Source organism: Notolepis coatsorum, assembly GCF_963971535.1.
Source record: "Notolepis coatsorum genome assembly, chromosome: 15".
Taxonomy (NCBI): Eukaryota; Metazoa; Chordata; class Actinopteri; order Aulopiformes; family Paralepididae; genus Notolepis; species Notolepis coatsorum.
Window position 1 is genome coordinate 5,912,923 of NC_140179.1, and position 21,931 is coordinate 5,934,853.

At 44.0% G+C, this 21,931-nt stretch overlaps 1 protein-coding gene across 1 annotated transcript in view; it reads right to left on the reverse strand.

The window, feature by feature from the left end:
• LOC311241648 (calcium uptake protein 3, mitochondrial-like) overlaps window positions 1-21,931 on the reverse strand; it is a gene marked incomplete at its 5' end in the record, with an annotated part of 59,332 nt that overhangs the window by 35,461 nt on the left and 1,940 nt on the right. The window contains 3 exons of the mRNA XM_084330524.1: window positions 1,997-2,075; window positions 3,846-3,877; window positions 9,985-10,132. Of these exons, the coding sequence (XP_084186650.1) occupies window positions 1,997-2,075; window positions 3,846-3,877; window positions 9,985-10,132 (259 nt within the window). The remainder of the gene's footprint in view (window positions 1-1,996; window positions 2,076-3,845; window positions 3,878-9,984; window positions 10,133-21,931) is intronic.

Genomic DNA, 21,931 nt, shown 5'->3' on the forward strand with positions numbered 1-21,931 from the left:
TGTCTACATTTACATTTAGTCATTTAGTCATTTAGCTGACGCTTTTATCCAAAGCGACTTACAGGTTCTGTACGACAAGTCAGAAGGAAGGGTACAACTCTTTCAGCTGAGTAACAATGTTCGAACAGTGCTGAAACTGCAGTATTGAGTGCATAGACATAAGACTATTAGTATAGTAGGAGGAGTGCATGGTAGTATAGGACAGTACGAAGGTTAGTGTTTCTTTTTGACTGATTGATTGATTGATTGATTGATTGATTGATTGATTGATTGAAAATGTTATTAACAGATTGCAGAATGGGTACAATACAGTACGGCTGTAAGGGGATGCAGACCAGAGAAAGACTTTCGTCTTGTTTACATCAGGGTCCCCCATTTTCAATTCATCAGGACATATGACACACATGACATACAGATAGACAGTACTGTTACATCTAGACATTTATTACATACCAGATCTACAAATACAGTACTGTTTAAAGAGAGTAAGAGTCTAAAAAGAGAGTATATACATTTGAGGGGGAAGAAACTGTACATTGGAGGAGGTGGGGGGGGGGGGGGGGTAGTTGGGGTGGGGGGGGGGGGGGGAACTGTACATTGGAGGAGGTTGGGTTTGGACATTTACGGGGGTAGTGATTCACATTCCTTTACAGCTGTGGGTAGGGCGTTCCACATTGATGTGGCATAATTGCGAAACGTGTTTAGTCCCTTGTTTGAGCCGAATCTGGGTTTAACATGATTTGTGGTTTGTGGCTGAGGTTTATTGGTCTCGTTTTGCATTGATTCCTTCCATTAGCGATGCTGTCCCTCTTTTCCAGCACCCGTTTCCTGCTTATATAAATAAGCATGCTCCTCTCAGGAAGGTCAGGATAAAAGACGGATTGAATCCTTGGTTTTCGAGTGAACTATCAGACGCCATTCATGCTTGCAACAAGCAGTGGTCTTTAGCTAGAAAGTCCAAGACTGCTAAGGACTGGTTGCACTTTCGCTCGCTTCGAAACAAGTGTACTCATCTTATTAAAAAAATCTAAAGTAGAGTACTACTTGTTGCCAATAAATGGATAATAGACAAGTTTTTGTTCCTTATGCTTTCAGCTAATGCATTTTTTATCTAATTAGAAATAGATTTATTTTCACAAAACCATGATATGAAACATTTGTGAACCATTCCACACCTATAGAATGTACATTATCAAGGTTAATGTGTGATAACTTTACTCTCAACGATGCGGGAAAGAGGGGACAGAAGAGGAAGGTGATGTGTTATTTTCAAGGGTAAGGAGTCAGGAGTTTAAAGCTTGTAAATTAATGTTAGATTCAGAAAATGTCCAGAGAGTGGACATGATGATGTCAATTCATATTGGGAAAAGTCTTTGACAATGAATTCAATGATAATACTTTTTGTTATTCGAAGGCTATATGTGAGAAAACTAAGTGCAGGCTATGGAACTGGGTAGTTTGAGGTCACATTCACTCTCCTACCTCGTTCTACCTCGTTATCTCAGGTCACATGCACTCTCCTATCTCGTTCTACCTCGTTCTCTCAGGTCACATTCACTCCCCTACCTCGTTCTACCTCGTTCTACCTCGTTCTCTCAGGTCACATGCATTCTCCTACCTCGTTCTACCTCGTTCTCTCAGGTCACATGCACTCTCCTACCTCGTTCTACCTCGTTCTCTCAGGTCCCATGCACTCTCCTACCTCGTTCTCTCAGGTCACATGCACTCTCCTACCTCGTTCTACCTCGTTCTCTCAGGTCACATGCACTCTCCTACCTCGTTCTAACTCGTTCTACCTCGTTCTCTCAGGTCACATGCACTCTCCTAACTCGTTATACCTCGTTCTCTCAGGTCACATGCACTCTCCTACCTCGTTCTACCTCGTTCTCTCAGGTCACATGCACTCTCCTACCTCGTTCTACCTCGTTCTCTCAGGTCACATGCACTCTCCTACCTCGTTCTACCTCGTTCTCTCAGGTCACATGCACTCTCCTACCTCGTTCTCTCAGGTTCCGGAACAGCGTAGACGTTCCTCTCCACACTGGAGGAGTGTCCAATAGAATCTTTTCCAGCTCCTGGTGTGTTAAATCACACACACACACACACACACACACACACACACACACACACACACACACACACACACACACACACACACACACACACACACACACACACACACACACACACACACACACACACACACACACACACACACACACACACACACACATTATTATTGTATAATAATAATAAACGCCCAAATCATATCGATTATTGAGTTATGGCAGCGATCCATATACACGGATGTGTGTCTAGAGTCCCGCAACAATATGTGAGTGCCGGACGCATTTTCCAGATGCACGGAGATCACCAGAGATCCATTTCCGGTTGTAACTCGCCGATCATCCACCAGGCGGCAGTATTGAAGCGTTGCAGAGTTGTGCAGGCTCCCACTGTATCAGCCGAGGCTGGGTGAGGGAATTATGAATACCATGGCGAAAAAATTAAATATGATATCAATAACGTCGTACGCCGTGGTTTGGCAGAATTAGCATGACCTTGAAACACGTTGTACGACGTTATTGGCGCCAGATGTGTTAACAGTGGTGTGCATTGGTCCATACTGTACCTTTTTGCACAATGTTAGGTGGGTGGTCCTTCTCTAGGGCTAACCTTCGATTTATTTTTTTGGAATTCGAAGCTTCAGGGCCGAGATTCGATTTTAATTCGAAGCTTCGAAATAAAAAAATAAAATAAAAATAAAAAATTATATATTTTTTTATGTTGTGGGACTTTTACTTTGTCAGTGCTGTAAAGTTTAAACCTTTTTAAATCTTAGACAAACGAAACACTTTGATTTCATGAAATATTGTAAGCCGTCATTTGAGGCTTTATAAAAGCAGCACAATGAACACAAATCTGTCAGTGCAGAGTCCGACCTCATCTTAAATAACAAACAGCATTGCTTGTTGTAGTTAACAAAGAGAGGCAGAGTTGATTTTGCAAAAAAAAAGAAAAAAAATCATATTTATGCTTAATTTTTTTTTTTTTTTGTCGAATTTTCTTTTCATATTCGAATCCCATGCCCATCGAACGAAGCTTCGAAGTATTTAAGACAGCCCTATCCTTCTCCATTCATTTCACCCCTCCATCCCTGCTGAGCCGGGGATGGGAGGGGCCTGTCGGGGAGGCTGTTTCTGTCAACTCCTCTATGCATCCCTGTGTAAGTTCCAGTCCTCCAGGCCCAGGTCGGGCCTTGCCCTCGTTGACCTGTTGGCCTGGGTTAATCCTCTTTAAACCTGAAACGCTTGAACTGCATTGTATAGCCTGTGTATACGCGCAGTTATGTTTCAGTTTTTTTTTGTGGGTTAAGGGAGCAACCATTCTCTGTTAGTAAACATAGGGGGGTGGTTGTCTCTCCGGTGTGTTGGTAGCAGAGTCGACTCTCAGTTTGAGCCCGGTTAAGACCCCGGCTGCCCGAGAGTATGCCCCCGCATCTTTCATGGCGTCTGCCAATTGTGTCAAACTCTTTCTCTGAACCTCGACCCCGCGAGATTATTAAATTGGCGGGTTGGGGTTCGTGGAGATTGTGACATGGTGCACAGCATACCGAAACACCCTTTCCGCCGGGATACTGTTCTTACAGTAAGTCCCTTAAGCGCCTGTCTAGGAATTCCAGGCCTTGACTTTCTTTTGACAAAAATCAAGCACTTTAAGCACTTCAATGACCTTGTGCGAACCCTGATTCATGCCAATGAAGCTACTTTAAATTGAACTTAACTGCTAGAGAGACAGACAGGAGTATGAATGTAAACATGTAAAGACAGGCTGCTGTTTCTCACCTGTTTAGTCAGGGACTTCCACGGCCTCTTGTCTGTGAGCGACAGAACAAGACAAAAGAGAGAGAGGAGAGGATAGGAGAGATGGGAGGAGAAGAGAGGAGAAGAAAGGACAAGAGAGAGAAGAGGAGAAGAAAAGACAAGAGAATGGAGGAGATGAGAAGGGAGGGGAGGAGAAGAGTGAAGGAGAGGAGAAGAAAGGACAAGCGAGAGGAGAAGAAAGGACAAGAGAAGGGAGGAGAGGAGAAGGGAGGGGAGGAGAAGGGAGGGGAGAGGGGATGGGAGGAGAGGTGAGGAGAGGAGAGGAGAGTGAAGTAGAGGAGAGGAAAAGAGGGGGAGGGGAGGGGAGGAGAAGATAGGAGAGGAGAGAGGAGGAGAAGAGAGGGGAGAGGAGAGGTGAGAGGAGGAGAGGGGAGGTGAAGGGATGGAAGGAGAGAGGAGGAGAGGGGAGGGGAGGAGAAGAGATGGAAGGAGGATAAGAGAAGAGAGGAGAGAGAAGAAGAGAGGGGAGGAGAAGAGAGGGGATGGAAGGAGAGGGGAGGAGAGAAGGGTGGGGAGGATAAGAAGGGAGAGGGGAGGAGAGGAGAAGAGAGGAGAAGAAATGACAAGAGAAGGGAGGAGAGAAGAGGTGAGAGGGAAGGAGAGGAGAAGGGAGGAGAAGAGAAGAGAGGAGGAAAAGAGAAGAGAGGGGAGGATAAGGGAGGAGGAGAGAGGAGAAGAGAGGGGAGGAACGGAGATGAGAGGAGAGGAGAGGAAAGGGTGGGGAGGAGGGAAGGAGAGGAGAGAGTTTGGGTGGGCTTGGTTAGATAGCATCTGTATGTCATAACACACACAGTACCTGTATTACCTCACTTGTGAGGACATTCCATTGTTACATTCATTCTCTCACCCATTAATTTGTACCCAAACTTTAGCCTACAGTCCAACAAGACGTCCTCACTTCTGACAATTTTCCTCAACTTTCTATCCTTGTGAGGGTGTTTAGTCTTCAGAGAGCACACACAGTGTGACACACACACACACACACACACAGGGCAAAGTGCTGTATATACACTCTCATCATCACAGGGCCATTTGTACTGTCTAAAGTGCCCCTCCTTGCCTTTGTAGTATGTGGAATGTCCTGGTAAAAGCGTGTATTACTTTTGTTCTGTTTTATACAACAAGAGCTCATCTAATTCAACTTCAAAGGAGGCTTTAGAGGACGCTGGGTGCAGAGAGGGTGTGTGGGGGTGCAGAGAGGGTGTGTGGGGGGGGGGGGGGGGGTGTATCGTATGTCAGTGAGTCAGTGTAGATGGAGACGCACAAACACACACACAATAGCACGCAGGCATACAGTGCAGGTGTGCAATTTGCACACGACCCATGCACAGACACACATAGACACACACCAACCCATGCATGTGTGTGTGTCTGTGTGTCTGACTAACATTACCCTCAGACTAAACAATGGCTGTTAAAGCCATTTGCTTTGAGACTGACTGGTTAAGACACGACAGGCAGCTAGCTCACTGAGAGAGACAGACTATAGGGACCCAAACGTCTGTCCACAAAAAAAAAAAAAAAAACATTTACAGAGGAGAAGACATTTGGAAAGTAAGCCGGATACTTTTGACCATCTCTCTTGTTTAAAATGACAGTAGATTTAGATTAAAGTAATGTACAAGTACAGTACAACGGAAATAAAGTACAGTACAACAGTAAAGTGCAATAGTAAATTAGTACTACTAAGTAATAGTGCTAATCAGATGTATGTACAGAGTTGTAGTATTAATATGGTAGTAAGTCATACTGGCCAGCAGTGTAACTAGTAAGAGTAGGTAAGGGATATGTACAGGTATAGATAGTTCTATGCAGGTAAGAGGAGTAACACTGTCAGGGTTAGAGGTGCTAGGCATAACAAAAAATATTTTTGTTTCCTGTTGGTTGTCAGTTAAGGCCATGGGTAGGCAGGGAATTTATTTTATTTTAATTTTATTCTTTCCCACGGCGACTATGGATAGGGAATTTCGTTCTTTAATTAAAATGTTTACAACAACATGGATGCATGTACTCTGCCAGCATGTTTAATATCCATAATACTAAAGGTTTGACTAAGATTTCTATGAAACTTTATTGTAAAAAAAAAAAAAAAAAAAAAAAATTGTATCTTTTATTTTTATTTTTAAACTCATAAAGAAATTGGGTCGCACCTAAATCGGCAGGGTCGGTCGGCAACCGGAACCAAACCATTATTTTTTTTAGGCCCTAGTAACACTGTCAGGGTTAGAGGTTTGATTGACACCTATGCTAGTAACTCAAGTAGTTCTCAAGTTCAAGTTCTCAAGTTCTTTAATAGTTGTCATACAGAAGTACAGAATACTTTCATACAAAATGCTTCTTACTGTTACGCTCCAGAGACTGTGCTAGACAAGATAGTATCAAATAACATAATATAGCATGTAATTTAGAAGAAGAAAAATGGTCACAGTGTTCGGTATAGACACATGTACAATGTTCTGAGTTACCATATAATATACAATACTATGCAGTGTACTAATGTACAGTACTATCTAGTGCAAAGCAGAAATGGGATGAGGTACAATTTTAGGTACAATTTACAGTAAGGTGTACGAGTTGTAGTGCAATCCTTCATCAATAAATATAAAGTGTGGGGAGTGGGTGCTACAGTGTGTTTGTTTAAAGTGGGTGTGTGCTATAAAGTGTGTGGAGTGGGTGCTACAGTGTGTTTGTTTAAAGTGAGTGTGTGCGTGTGGATGTGTGTGCTATGTGCGTTTGGTGGTTGTTGTTGTGTAGTGTTCATTCATTGTTCGTTTAGCAGCCTGATGGCCTGGGGATAGAAGCTTCTTCTGAGTCTTTCTGTGCTCGCCTTGAGACTCCGGTATCGCTTGCCTGACCGCAGCAGTTCAAAGAGGCAGTTGTTCGGGTGACTGGAGTCTTTAATGATTCTCTTAGCCTTGCCCTTGCAACGCTTGTTGTAAATGTTCTGGAGGGTGGGGAGCCCCCCTCCAATTGTGCGTTCGGCTGAACGTGTCACTCTTTGTAGTCTGCTTCGGTCTTGTGCAGTGCTATTCCCAAACCAGGAGGTGATGTTGCCGGTCAAGATGCTCTCTATTGTACATGAGTAGAAGTTCTTAAGGATCTTCTGACTGAGTTGGAACTTCCTTAGGCGCCTGAGGAAGTAGAGGCGTTGTCGTGCCTTCTTCACAACACTGTCAATGTGTGTGGTCCATGTCAAGTCCTCGGATATGTAGGCTCCGAGGTACTTAAAGCTGTTGACTCTCTCAACCGGTGCCCCGTCGATGCTGAGGGGGCTGTAGTCCTTGACCCCCGACCTCCTGAAGTCCACAATCATCTCCTTTGTTTTGCTGACGTTCAGGGAGAGGCTGTTTTCCTGACACCATCCCGTCAGGACCTTGACCTCTTCCAGGTAGGCCCTCTCGTCGTTGGCAGAGATCAGGCCCACCACCACTGTGTCGTCAGCAAATTTGATGATTGTATTGCTACTCCGCTGAGCCACACAGTCGTGTGTGTACAGGGAGTAGAGGAGGGGACTCAGAACACAGCCCTGGGGGGCCCCTATGTTGAGGGTGATGGATGAGGACACTGTCAGGGTTAGAGGTTTGATTGACACCTATGCTAGTAACACTGTCAGGGTTAGAGGTTTGATTGACACCTATGCTAGTAACACTGTCGGGGTTAGAGGTTTGATTGACACCTAGTAGTAACACTGTCAGGGTTAGAGGTTTGATTGACACCTAGTAGTAACACTGTCAGGGTTAGAGGTTTGATTGACACCTAGAAAATGTATGCCGTCATGGATAAAAGTACCAAACAAATGTTATTTCAAAAAGCTAAATAAAACCTTTTTAAACCTTCTTCATCTAAATATTGATATAGAATTTTATAAAATAAAACCTTTTTTAACCTCTTAAGTCCGATCGGCCCGGTACTTATTTCACGTCACAAATAGATCAATGCAGTCCGTATTACAGTTTTTCTCAATTGCTTAAACACATTTACCTGACTTCCTCAAAACCCTAAACACAAATCTCAAAACGCACACACAAAATGCTAAATGCTTCTCTTGCAAAAGCACACTTTGCCCTCAAAACAGTGTTAACTCTTCACTAAATGGTATTTTCTTTTCAAATGACAAACGTCGTACATCATATGAGTAGACATTCTAAGCACTCATTGAACACTGGTGTGCAAAATGGAAAACACTATAGTATGAATGGAAAACACTATATGAATGCTTTATCAGTAGAATTATGCCTTTGCATGTTCAGTGTTACACTTTCACCTGTTGGATGTTTCAAGTTTCAAGTTGTTTTACTGTATTCGTCACGTATAAAGTACATTACATTTTACAGTGAAATGCTTGGTTCTGTAAAATATTACCATATAATGTTTTTACGTATACTCAAATAGAAAACAACACACAATGTTTTACTGTATAATAACAGTGTATTTATTTACCCAAAATGGGATGAAATGAAAGTGATAACAGAAAATAGGCAATAAACAAAACAAAACAACTAGTCTGCATCCTGCCTGCGCTCCCTGTCCTCTTCCTCCTCTACTAAATTTAATTAAAAATAGCCATTATTTATTTCCATATTATTATTATTTTTCAAACATACAGTAAGCCACAGCATAGTGTCTGAAGAGGACTCACTGCTCTTCTGCCAATTCAGCACCAGGCGCTGTCCACCGACGTTATTACCTTCATGTTAAGCAAGCACTACAGCCGCCTATTGCCATAGAACAACAGTCTGAGCATGCGTAGTGAGCTGTGACGTCATCGCTTATCTAGACTATGCGTTTAACGTGGCTACATGGATCCACTGAAACGGATATTTAAATATTTTAAAAAATCTCCACTTTAAAATGCATTTTCGAAAATCTCCATTTACAGTACGTTTCCGAAAATGCCGCTTACGTGTGGATCAAAGGCCCAAACGTGGAAGAAAACATGCGTTTTGCTAAATATACAGATTCGTGTGGACATGTCCTTACTCTCACTCATCTGCCTTGCTGCTCATCTCTGTCTTCAATGTTGCCACCATTCATTTTTTCCCCAAACAAACTGTGACCCTTCTATAGGATATGTCTGATTGCAAATTGCACAACAGCCTTTGGAGTTTAGAAATGTGATTGGCAGTGTGTTCTGTGTGAACACCAAGAGAAGGAATTCAAGAAGAGTGTGCAAGATATAGAGAATTGTGTCTAGTGTTAATAAAATGCTACATCAATATTAAGATGAAGAAGGTTTTCTGTTACAAAATGCTACATCAATATTAAGATGAAGAAGGTTTTCTGTTACAAAATGCTACATCAATATTAAGATGAAGAAGGTTTAAAGGTTTTCTTTTATAAAATGCTACATCAATATTAAGATGAACTTCTACAAGGACTATTTGCATGTTCTTGGTATCTAGGGACATCTATGGATCTCATGGAATGTATTCCCAGTGTCAGAAATATTGTGTCTGTTACTAGGCTTGAGTAAATTGTGATGAAACAAAGGAGAATATAAATTATGATTTTTCTTTGCATCTTTGACAGTTAATAACACCATGCAAAAACATTAGGAGACATGAGAAACTGCCACTGAGCTCGTTCAGCACCTTCTTGAGATCATGTGTACAAAAAATCGAAACAAATGAATAAAGGGAAGATGTTTTGTAGATACAGTACTGAATTCTGCCATCCGGACACATGCTATTTGAAATATTATTATAGAATATAGAATACCAGGCCTATATGACCTTATTATAGCCAACTTGCACATCTATGGATCGGGCCAAATCTCCTCTTTCAAATGGCAATTTGGATTTAGTATCTCCAGGCGTGCAGGAAGAACCGTGAATGAAATCTACTGTATGTACAGTTCCATTCTTATAATGGATATGGCTCCGCCATTTTGGATCGGATTGCAACGGGATTGTTGCTAAATGTTCACAGAAGGTAGACACACTAACTGCGCTCCAATCTATGCCAATAACGTTCAGTTTTGTGATAGGGAATCCCGAGAAATAAGAGAAATAAAAAAAATTCATACAGAAGTAATTTGCTTGGAGGAAGCTGGAATCGGCTGGGAAAGGTAGCTAAATGTCAACTAAGCTCATGTACGTACTCCTTGGTTCGCTCATGGTAACGGACTCTATGAAGTTCTGCGGGGTCATATAATGCTGGCCGTCGTACTCCACGGAGCTGAACATCCGGAAGCGATGCTCGTGAGACGACATGTACACATCTCCGTCGTCAAAGTCATACGGATGGGCCTGTGAAGAGACAACACACCACAGGGTTTGGTGTCAGTGCATGTATTACATAATAACAAAAGATGTTGGTTAAACTCTGATAGAAACAATAGCCTTCAGATAAATCAGGAGTACTCGTCTGAATGAATGCCAGGCACACAGAACACAGACACAGGACATATTTGGAAATCGGGGAGTTTTTCTTGTAAACAACTCGCTATTATTTTATATTTATATTCACATTTCCACCCAAATAGAAAGTTATCTATTGTTGTTATATAATCTATTCTAAATTGAATATATTCCCAACCTCATATAGACCCCTAACCTTTTGTAAAGTCAATATAGGCCCCTAACCTTTTGTAAAGTCCATGTAGACCCCTAACCTTTTGTAAAGTCCATATACGCCCCTAACCTTTTGTAAAGTCAATATAGGCCCCTAACCTTTTGTAAAGTCCATGTAGACCCCTAACCTTTTGTAAAGTCCATATACGCCCCTAACCTTTTGTAAAGTCCACATAGACTCCTAGCCTTTTCTAAAGTCCATTGTCTTTGCTCTCACAATGTTTACATTCCATCCATGTTAAGTTTCACTTTCAGTTTGGCAAAGTTGTAAAATGTCCGACCTCCTTTGATTGACAGTCAGTTAGATTTGAATAATATAGACCAATCAATATCAAGCACAAGAGCGTGTTTACACACCTCCAGTGCACTGTTTTTGTGTTCTACATCACCGCTGTGCTCGTGGCGTGCATCCTCGTGCAACCCCGTTTCCAACTGTGTGCTGTAGCGCCAATTTCATCAACTAGTGGACGAAAACTGCATTGGATACCTTTAAATATATCTGGCTCTTTCTTCTAGAACTGCTATCAGATGGGGGCAGTGACAGCCTAAGATGCGGCCTTGTGAGTGAAGGGTTCCTAGTAAGGCTGAGACGATATGCCATTTGGAAGAATCGATAAATCGGGACAAAATTATCGATAAATATATTTTTTTTAATTATTATTATTTAAATATATATATAATATATATATATTTTTGTATTATTATTATTTAAACAGCAAATTTATGTTTATTTTGCAGCAATTCTTTGTCGTTGCCGCCATCTTTAGTGTTACAGATTTCCCCATTCAAAACTACCACAGTGATCCTTCTCATTTTATAGTCGTGGTCTCTGGATGTGATGGAGGAGTGCAATTCAACTGAATTTACATGAAATGGGGATGTTTACTAAAACATGCCACAAGACCTAGTATATATAGTATTTATACCAAATCTTCCCTGGGGTATAGGGCTGACCTCGACTAGTCCAATAGTCGACTAATCAATCGAAAGGAGCCGTAGTCGACTGCCAACCTTAGTCTAATGCAAAGAAATTCAATAAAAATGAAAAATCATTCTTTCCAAAAGCAAAGATGCCTAGAAGCATGGCTAACGCTAATGGTGCACATACCAGCGAGGCTAACTGCCTAAGAAAACGGGCACAGAGGCACTGAAAGAGGATTTCACACACTAGACATATCAAGATGTATCCATCAGTGGACCAATTGCATGCTTTTGCAGAGGACAAGAAGCCTTCAGTCGACTTCTTCAGACATTAAGCACCCCCCACAGCCCAAACGGAATGATCCCCCCAAATATTTAAAAAAAAATGTAAACTACCAGTCGACTATCTGCAAATTTCGGCCAATCAAAGTCGGCTATACAAATCCTTAGTCGGGGACAGGCCTACTGGGGTATATGAACTAAAATGTAAGTATAATTCAGCATATAGTGTTACTGACTTCACCAGGTAATCTGTGATTCAATGCATTTGAAAGTAACCTATACCCAACAAAGACAGAGAGATGAGAGAGGATAACTGTGTTTAAACTGGATGAACCTCTTGCTGCCTTTCAACCTCCATCACGAGGAGATTAATCTATTATTGGCACCAATTCTCTCTCTCACTCTCTCCCTCCCTGTCTCTCTCTCTCCCCCTCTCTTTATCTCTCTCCCTCTCTCTCTCTCTCGCTCTATCTCTCTCTCACCTGGGTCATCTCTCTTTCACTCAGGCAGTCATAGAACCCCAACCCTCAACTTGATTAGCGCCACTCTCATCCCGTCTCTACTCTGTTTCTCCCACTTCTTTCTCATATACACATACTACTTTTCAACTCGATTATCTCTCTCTCTCTCCCTCCCTCTCCCTCTCTCCCCCTCCCTCTCTCTCTCCCCCCTCTCTCTCCCTCTCCCTCCCTCCCTCTCCCTCTCTCTCCCCCCCCCTCTCTCTCAGTGCCAGCGCTGCGTCAACAGACTGTGCTGCATGCAGCTGTATAATTATAATAAGAGTCTAAATTTAAACTGGATCCCGCTCTGCTCAGCTAATGTGCTCATTAGCATACAGGGCCATTCATAAAGCTTTGATGCTCTCTTCTTCACCGAGGTCCTTTGAAGGCGTGAAGAGGAGATGAGGTTCTGCGTAGGAATGTGTTGGAGTGTGACTGTTGAGAGGAAAGTGACTGTTAAAAGAAATGTGGAAAGAAAAGAGGAAAAGGATGGACGGTATGGTCTAAAATGTATATCACGGTGGGGCGGCTACGTGGCGTAGTGGGCAAGGCGCTCGCCACGAATGCAGAGACGCTGGGCTTGCCTGTTCGAGCCCAGCGCTCCACATTGCTTTCAGTTTAGCTGGTCGTTCATACTAATACACATTGGCCGTATTAGGGGGTGGGAAACTGATGGGTGGGGATCGGGCGTTGTGGACAGCGACTCCTACAGGTCGGTTGGTGCGCCTGCGCAGTAGAATCAGGAAGTGTCGGGGGCAGCGTGAGCCTCCCACGCGTTACTCCTCGCCACTGAGAGATCGAGCTGCGCAGGTGAAAAGATGCGACTGCTGTTACCTCAAGTACCGGAGGGGACTTGTGCTATGTATGACTTAGTCCACATTGCAGCCGGCTTGTGGGAGGCAAGAAACAGCGTTCGTGACAGGGGAGGGTTGAATTGGATGATACGAAATTGGGATGGGAGAAAATATAGAAAATGGGAGAAAAAGTGGATAAAAAAAAAGAATGTATATCACGGTATAATTTGAAGCATAGACGGTAACGGTATATATCACGGTATATTAATGTCTATATAAATGCTTCTATTACTGTACTCTTGTATTACTACGACATATTTCACATAGTACAGAGGTATTTAAAGAACATTTATTGTTTTACATTTAACTAAGTTGCCGTAGTTGATGATGTCACACCAGGATGTCATTGTCAACACAGAGAGAGAGCAGCCTGATGGATAAAGCGATATAAAGAAACGAATAGCGAATAAATGTGAAGTTATCTTTGAACCTCTGTTGTCAAGCCTCGTCAATATACCCCCCCCCCCCCCCCCCCCTTTCCTCACTAATGAAACTGGTGCCGCTGAGTCACGTTAGAACGTTAGCTTAGCGGCTAACGTTAGCCCGTTGCTGCGCTAAAGCAAGTCTCCTCTCAAGTAACGTTAACGTCATTGCTACTGCTGTGACTAGGTGCTCTAGTCCAGGGGTTCCCAACCGCGACCCCCAAATAACGGTGTCAGAGAGCCGCGACCCACACTATTATAGGAGGTAAAAAATAAATAATAATAATAATAATAATATATATATTTTGTTTTATATAAATGGAAATGTATGGTTGAAAGAAACATGCAAACGTTCAAACGCACACACACTAATAAGCATTGGAGGCTTTTAACCAGGGCCGGACAGGGGAAATCATTCAGGCCAGGAAATATCAGTGCAAAATATAGCCCCAGTCAGGCCACTTTTTAAGCAGGGGGTCTTGGGGGTCCCCCACCCCACCAGGAAAATGTTTGTTACAAAGACTTCATTTCCTGCATTCTGGTGCAGGAATTCTTTTATTTGTACCCTTTAAATGCCAGTTTTTGTGATGGCATCACAAATTATTGTTAAAAAACAGGCTAGCAAATGTATGATTAGAAACAACACAGATTTTTATGGATTTTCTTTTTTTTTGTAATTGATAAAAAAATACAATCTTATTCAACTTCAGCCCTGATCATAACACCACATATTCATTTTATAATTCTAACCCTTTAAATGCCAGTGTGTGTGATGGCATATATTTGCAATATATCAAATGCAAAGTAGATTTTTCTGGGGGGGGGGGTTATTACAGGCTAGCATGTGTCAATGATTAGCAGTTTTTTGTAAGGGTCCCGCCTCGACCAATCACATGCAGCTCCCTTTGTGTGTGTGTGAGAGCAAGAGAGAGAGAGAGATAGTGTGAGGTTTCGCCTTTCCCTGGACCTTTAATTCCCTGTCTCCTCACCTCACCAGCCCCCACCCTCGCGATGTTTTACTCTCCTCTGCTCTTCAACAGCCCCCACCCTTGGACTACCTTTCACAGCTGTGATAAGTTATGATTAGCGCCCCAGAGGGCTTTAAATACCTGGACTTCCCCTCCAGTCCTGGTCGGGTCGTTCTGTATGCTGGTTCTTTGTTCTGGACTCTTTATCCTTTTCTGTATTCAGTGTTCATGGAGTCCTGGACGTTACCATCACCTGCCGCGTCTCCGGTGGGAGACGAGGTGCCAGCCATCACCACCTGTCGCCGTTTGCCTGGAGTGGGACACCGTCTACGCTCTCTAATCCTCTACGGGAGGTTTTCCAGTGTCCCACTCCAGACGTCAAGCCGGCGCGCTCCAACTCCAGACGCTCAAGCCGGCGCGCATCGCTTCCTATCCCACGGGAGGATGCGTCTCTTCAAGCCGGCGCGCTCCTACTCCAGACGCTCAAGCCGGCGCGCATCGCTTCCTATCCCACGGGAGGATGCGTCTCTTCAAGCCGGCGCGCTCCTACTCCAGACGCTCAAGCCGGCGCGCATCGCTTCCTATCCCACGGGAGGATGCGTCTCTTCACTTCCGAGGAGGATCTCCTTGCCAGGCCTCCGCCGTCTGAACCCTGCCATCCCTGTAAGCAGCTCTGGCCCTCGCCCTGTCCAAGGCCTTAACCCTGTTTCTCTGTCCCTGTCTCCAGCCCGCCTCCCCGGGCCTCTGTCCCTGTTTCCCCCTCTCCAGTGCCCCTGTTCCTGCCCTGACCTTTTTGCCCTGGCCCTGTCATTTAGCCTTAGCCCCTTAGCCTGCTCGCCTCTTAAAGGCACAGTGCCACATTTTTCCCTATTTCTTTGTTTCCAGTATTTTTGTGTTCTCCCTTAAAGGGACAGTGCCGCTTTTTGTTTGTATTGAATAAATGCCCTGTTTTGGCTTACTCTCATACCTGTCTTGTGTTGTGCGATTGGGGTCGGTTACAAACCATAACAGTACGACGCGACCCGTCGACGACCCCAGCCAGCACAGACAGTGTATGTGAGTTTGCCCTTTTTAGTTCCCTCTACCCACTCTAGCTCCCTCTAGCTCCCTTTAGTTTCCCCTGTTAGTTCTCTTGTTAGCTCCCCTGTTAGCTTCCCTGTTAGCTTCCCTGTTAGCCTTGTTAGCTTCCCTGTTAGCCTTGTTAGCTTCCCTGTTAGCCTCGTTAGCTCCCCGGTTAGCTACCCTGTTTCCCCACTGCTAGGACTGCCCCTTCAGCTAGCAAGGTCAGTTTCCCCACTGCTAGGACTGCCCCTTCAGCTAGCAAGGTCAGTTTCCCCACTGCTAGGACTGCCCCTTCAGCTAGCAAGGTCAGTTTCCCCACTGCTAGGACTGCCCCTTCAGCTAGCAAGGTCAGTTTCCCCACTGCTAGGACTGCCCCTTCAGCTAGCAAGGTCAGTTTCCCCACTGCTAGGACTGCCCCTTCAGCTAGCAAGGTCAGTTTCCCCACTGCTAGGACTGCCCCTTCAGCTAGCAAGGTCAGTTTCCCCACTGCTAGGACTGCCCCTTCAGCTAGCAAGGTCAGTTTCCCCACTGCTAGGACTGCCCCTTCAGCTAGCAAGGTCAGTTTCCCCACTGCTAGGACTGCCCCTTCAGCTAGCAAGGTCAGTTTCCCCACTGCTAGGACTGCCCCTTCAGCTAGCAAGGTCAGTTTCCCCACAGCTAGGACTGTCCTTCCAGCTAGCTTGTTCTCTCATGCTGGTCCAGCCCTGTCTGCTAGCCTAGCTCCGGCAGCTAGCGCAGCCTCTATGTTAATGTAGCAGTACAGCTAGCATAGGCCCTGTAGCTAGCAGTGCCCTGGCAGCTTCCCTGTCCCTCTGCTAGCCCCCTTTTGGTGTAGCTTCCCCTGCTAGCATGGCCCAATTTTTTTTGTTTGTTGCTTTGTCGTGTCCCCTGCCCCACTGTCTGGTTTTTTGGGTCGCCCGGTGGCTCCCGTGGAGGGGGGGGTACTGTGAGGTTTCGCCTTTCCCTGGACCTTTAATTCCCTGTCTCCTCACCTCACCAGCCCCCACCCTCGCGATGTTTTACTCTCCTCTGCTCTTCAACAGCCCCCACCCTTGGACTACCTTTCACAGCTGTGATAAGTTATGATTAGCGCCCCAGAGGGCTTTAAATACCTGGACTTCCCCTCCAGTCCTGGTCGGGTCGTTCTGTATGCTGGTTCTTTGTTCTGGACTCTTTATCCTTTTCTGTGTTCAGTGTTCATGGAGTCCTGGACGTTACCATCACCTGCCGCGTCTCCGGCGTGAGACGAGGTGCCAGCCATCACCACCTGTCGCCGTTTGCCTGGAGTGGGACACCGTCTACGCTCTCTAATCCTCTACGGGAGGTTTTCCAGTGTCCCACTCCAGACGTCAAGCCGGCGCGCTCCAACTCCAGACGCTCAAGCTGGCGCGCATCGCTTCCTATCCCACGGGAGGATGCGTCTCTTCAAGCCGGCGCGCTCCTACTCCAGACGCTCAAGCCGGCGCGCATCGCTTCCTATCCCACGGGAGGATGCGTCTCTTCAAGCCGGCGCGCTCCTACTCCAGACGCTCAAGCCGGCGCGCATCGCTTCCTATCCCACGGGAGGATGCGTCTCTTCACTTCCGAGGAGGATCTCCTTGCCAGGCCTCCGCCGTCTGAACCCTGCCATCCCTGTAAGCAGCTCTGGCCCTCGCCCTGTCCAAGGCCTTAACCCTGTTTCTCTGTCCCTGTCTCCATCCAGCCCGCCTCCCCGGGCCTCTGTCCCTGTTTCCCCCTCTCCAGTGCCCCTGTTCCTGCCCTGACCTTTTTGCCCTGGCCCTGTCCTTTAGCCTTAGCCCCTTAGCCTGCTCGCCTCTTAAAGGCACAGTGCCACATTTTTCCCTATTTCTTTGTTTCCAGTATTTTTGTGTTCTCCCTTAAAGGGACAGTGCCGCTTTTTGTTTGTATTGAATAAATGCCCTGTTTTGGCTTACTCTCATACCTGTCTTGTGTTGTGCGATTGGGGTCGGTTACAAACCATAACAGATAGTTCTCCAACTTGTGTGAGTTGCAGTGATCTCCTGGTTGTTCCCCACCTAGGTTATCTAACTATTGCGCTGGTGCAACTAGAAACACTGGCCTGCTTCTAAGTTCAGTGGCCTGACTGCATACAAAAAATAAAAAATAATTTTTTGGGATTTTTTTTTTCAAATCAACTGGCGACCAAACCCCCCCCCCCCCCCCCCCCCCCCCCCCCCCGGTGACCGTAATAATGTTTTTGTTATAAGGCTCTGCAAATGTTACTGAATGATGAATGATTTCCAGCTAAATTGAAATAATAAACAAATAAAGGGTCTCAATTAAATATGTGGTAGTAAAAAGAACCTGTGGGAGGATTTCAACAAGATAAATGCGACAACAGTGCAAAATATTTCACTATAATATGTCAAAGCAAAAAAATAAATAAAATAAAAAATTATTATTTTTTTATTTTTTTTAATGCTGCCCCCTGTGCCTATGAAAATGTTTACGTTTTCGTTCACTGAGGAACTACACTTCACTTTGGCGCTGCTGACTGACATCACCACAGCATAGACTCCTGGCTGTATTAGGCTAGGGCTGCACGATTTTGGGAAATAATCTAATTGTGATTCTTCTGACAGATATTGCGATTGCAATTAAATTAGTGTTTATAATTATTATTATTTTTAAGCAGCCCCACAGAGGTTTATTGTAAAATGCGGCTTGCATCTGGCCTACGCAGTGGGTCTGTTCGGGACACCGAGCCTGGACATTTTTCTTTTTACCTGGGAATCGATACCGGTACCCAACGGTACCTTTTTTTCTGTACTTTACTCTCCCTCTCTGAAGTCTAAACTTCACAACACACAATCTAAAACCCCTTACCCCCCTCTCCCAAACCGATCTCAATGGGACTTCCTGGTTAAATAAAAAAAATTATAAAAAAAAATGCGATTTGCTAATTGCATTAGGGCTGGACGGTATGGTCTAAAATGTATATCACGGTTTAATTTGAAGCGTAGACGGTAACGGTATATATCACGGTATATTAACTTATCTTAAAATGTCTATATACATGCTTCTGAAGGGGTAAAACACTGGTAGCTATTACTGTACTATTGTATTACTAGGACATATTCCACATAGTACAGAGGTATTTTAAGAACATTTATTGTGCAAAACTGCAATAGAAAAATGCAAAACCTTGCAGGCAGGTAACGCATATCTTGGATCGTGTTTTGACCATGTCTTTAAAGCCCTTTCGATCGACAGTTTGAAAAGGAACCATGTCCTTACACAAGTAAACATTGACAGCGTTAGTTATGTCGGTCCACCGCTGGCTTTTTTTGTCATTGTTGAAACATAAATAATACATTTAAAAAAAAAAGTATTCTGTTACAGCTGCTGAGCTATATACTATAGCTAATGTCCATGAATGAATGAATGAATGAATGAAAACTTTATTTAACAGATTGCAGAATGGGTACAATACAGTACGGCTCAATACATACAATTGTTAAGGGGATGCAGACCAGAGAAAGACGTTTGTCTTGTTTCCATCAGGGTCTGTATTACTAGGCCCTGAAAACCAGAAGCAGCCTAACAGCATTTAGACTAGAGGAAGGAAGTGCGACGTGAGGAACAGCAAGGAAGAAAACACACAAAGCGCGCTCTCTGTCTCCCGTCTGGCTTCTCTGACAACTCGACGAGAGACTGACTGACTGCAATGTGACTGCGAGACAGTTGTTTCCTATGTCAAGAGAGAGAGAGAGAGTGAGGGGGAGGGCTGCTAGGGGTGGAGCCGGCGTTGGCTTGCATGCTGAGGCTACATCAACAGGCTGCTAGGTCGGAGTAGAGCTAACGTTAGCTTTCTGAGGCTACATCAACATTTAACATTACTTAAGATTTTAGCGCGACGTGGGCATTCCAGAATGGCGAGGATGCAAAGCATGTTAGACCATTGGATCCGTCGCAGAGTTTACATTACACATAGAAACTGCACGACTCGCGAGAGAAGTTGTCACACAGCTGTGTGCAGCGCAGGGCTGAAGAGCTCGTTTGCTTCTAGAATTGAAGGTCCGCTCTGTTCCGTGTCTATTATGAAATGACAATTGCGCGTTGACACGCCCACTACGCAAAGCCTCTGTGCTCCTAAATAATTTTTCCAGTTCGCACATATCAATTTTTAGGGGGAAATCCGAGTGAAATAGTCACACTCTGGAGCCCTGTCTCGGCGGGCTGGCGTTGGCTCCGCTCCTGGCAGCCCCCTCCCTCCACACTGTGTTGCTCTACCGGTCACAAGGTATAGTCTAAATCCATACCGTAGCGCAAATTCATACCGTTTATACCGTATACCGTTTATACCGTCCACCCCTAAATTGCATCATTCCAAATCGCGATTTCGATTTAAAATCGATTAATTGTTCAGCCCTACATTACTGTATATTAGGCGACAGCACTGAACGACAAAGTGTAGTTCTTTTTTAACGACAAATTAAACTAACTTTATTTCAACCAAAAATGCTTAAACAATAATGTTAGTGATAGAAGGGAACTCATTTTGTGCAAAAATGGAAAGCTTGCCAATGTTCATGAGGCAGAATTATTACAATAGCCGATAACACATTTTCCCAATGATAAATCCCTATACGGGTGGACCGCGTGGGAAACTAAAGTGACGTCAAGACTACACCTCCCTGTAGAGAGCATCCTGACTGGTAACATCACCTCCTGGTTTGGGAATAGCACCGCAGCAGGCTGCAGAGAGTGGCTCAATCAGCCGAATGCACAAATGTGGGCTCCCCACTCTCCAGGACATTTACACCAGGGTCCACTGCTACTTATCCTTTACCTACTCTTACGCTGCTGGCCAGTATGACTTACTACTAGGGGTGTAAGGTACGGTACGTACCTCGGTTTTGAAGTCAAGGTTCGGTACGGGTTTTCGGTACAGTGGGGGAAAGTTTGGCTTTCCATGTCCCACTCAGTCTCAGGGGTGATGTAGTGTGCAGTTACTAATTGTACTTGTAGGGCTGTCAACGAATATTCTATATTGAAATCAATAATCGACTTGTAAATTTTTTTTTTTATAATAATAATAATTATATTAGATTGTGAAAAAAACAGCCCCCGGTTGGTCGTTAGTGGTTAACATACCGTTGTATTCGTTCGGTACACTACACAGCCGTTCGGTACGGTACACACTGAAACGGTTCGGTTCGGTATGGATACGTGTACCTTTACACCCCTACTTACTACATACTATATATACCATATATATTATATGGTAGTATGACTTTTACTACCATAGTGTTTTTATACCTGTATCACTGTACATAATAATACTACAACTCTGTACATACATCTGATTAGCACTATTACTCAATAGTACTGTAATTTATATATTTTATACCCAGCACCTGTACATTGTATATTACTATTGCACTTTACTGTTACATTTGCACTCTGGTTGGATGCCAAACTTCTTATCTTGTACTGTACTTGTGCTGTATGATGACAATGCATTTGAATCTAATCTAATTTAGTATACCGTCATTTCAGCACCGGCCCGAGCGGACAGCGCTCTCCTCTTCCTTCCAGCGTCAAGCGAACCCGAGAAAAAATGACACCGTTTATCCACTCGGACCAAAATACTAGGAGGCCCTGAAAACCAGAAGCAGCAACAGCATTTAGACTAGAGGAAGGAAGTGCGACGTGAGGAACAGCAAGGAAGAAAACACACAAAGCGCGCTCTCTGTCTCCCGTCTGGCTTCTCTGACAACTCGACGAGAGACTGACTGACTGCAATGTGACTGCGAGACAGTTGTTTCCTATGTCAACATTTAGGACTATACAATGTACAGGGGATATAAAATATATAAATAAGTACTACTCTGGGTGAGTAATTATACATAGTATTAATATGATACTACGGGTATATAAATACACGATGGTAGCTAATCATACTGGCCAGCAGCGTAACTATAAAGAGTTGGTGTACAGATGTGATCTATTCTACATGATAGTAGTATCTACGTGTCAACATTTAGGATTGATTGATTGATTGAACATTTTATTTAACAGAATGCAGAATGGGTACAGTACAGTACGGCTCAATACACACAATTGTTAAGGGGATGCAGACCAGAGAAAGACTTTCGTCTTTCTTGTTTACATCAGGGTCCCCCATTTTCAATTCATCATAACTTATATGACATACATGACATGACATACAGATAGACAGTACTGCTACATCTATACATTTATGACATACCAGATTTACAAATACAGTACATTTATGACATACCAGATTTACAAATACAGTACTGTTTCTTTGTGATACCAAAATAGTCTAAAAAAAAAGAGAGTATATACATTTGACGTAGAAAAGAGAGAGAGACTGACTGACACTGACTGCAATGTGACTGCGAGACAGTTTCCTATGTCAACATTTAGGACTATACAATGTACAGGTGATATAAAATATATAAATAAGTACTACTGG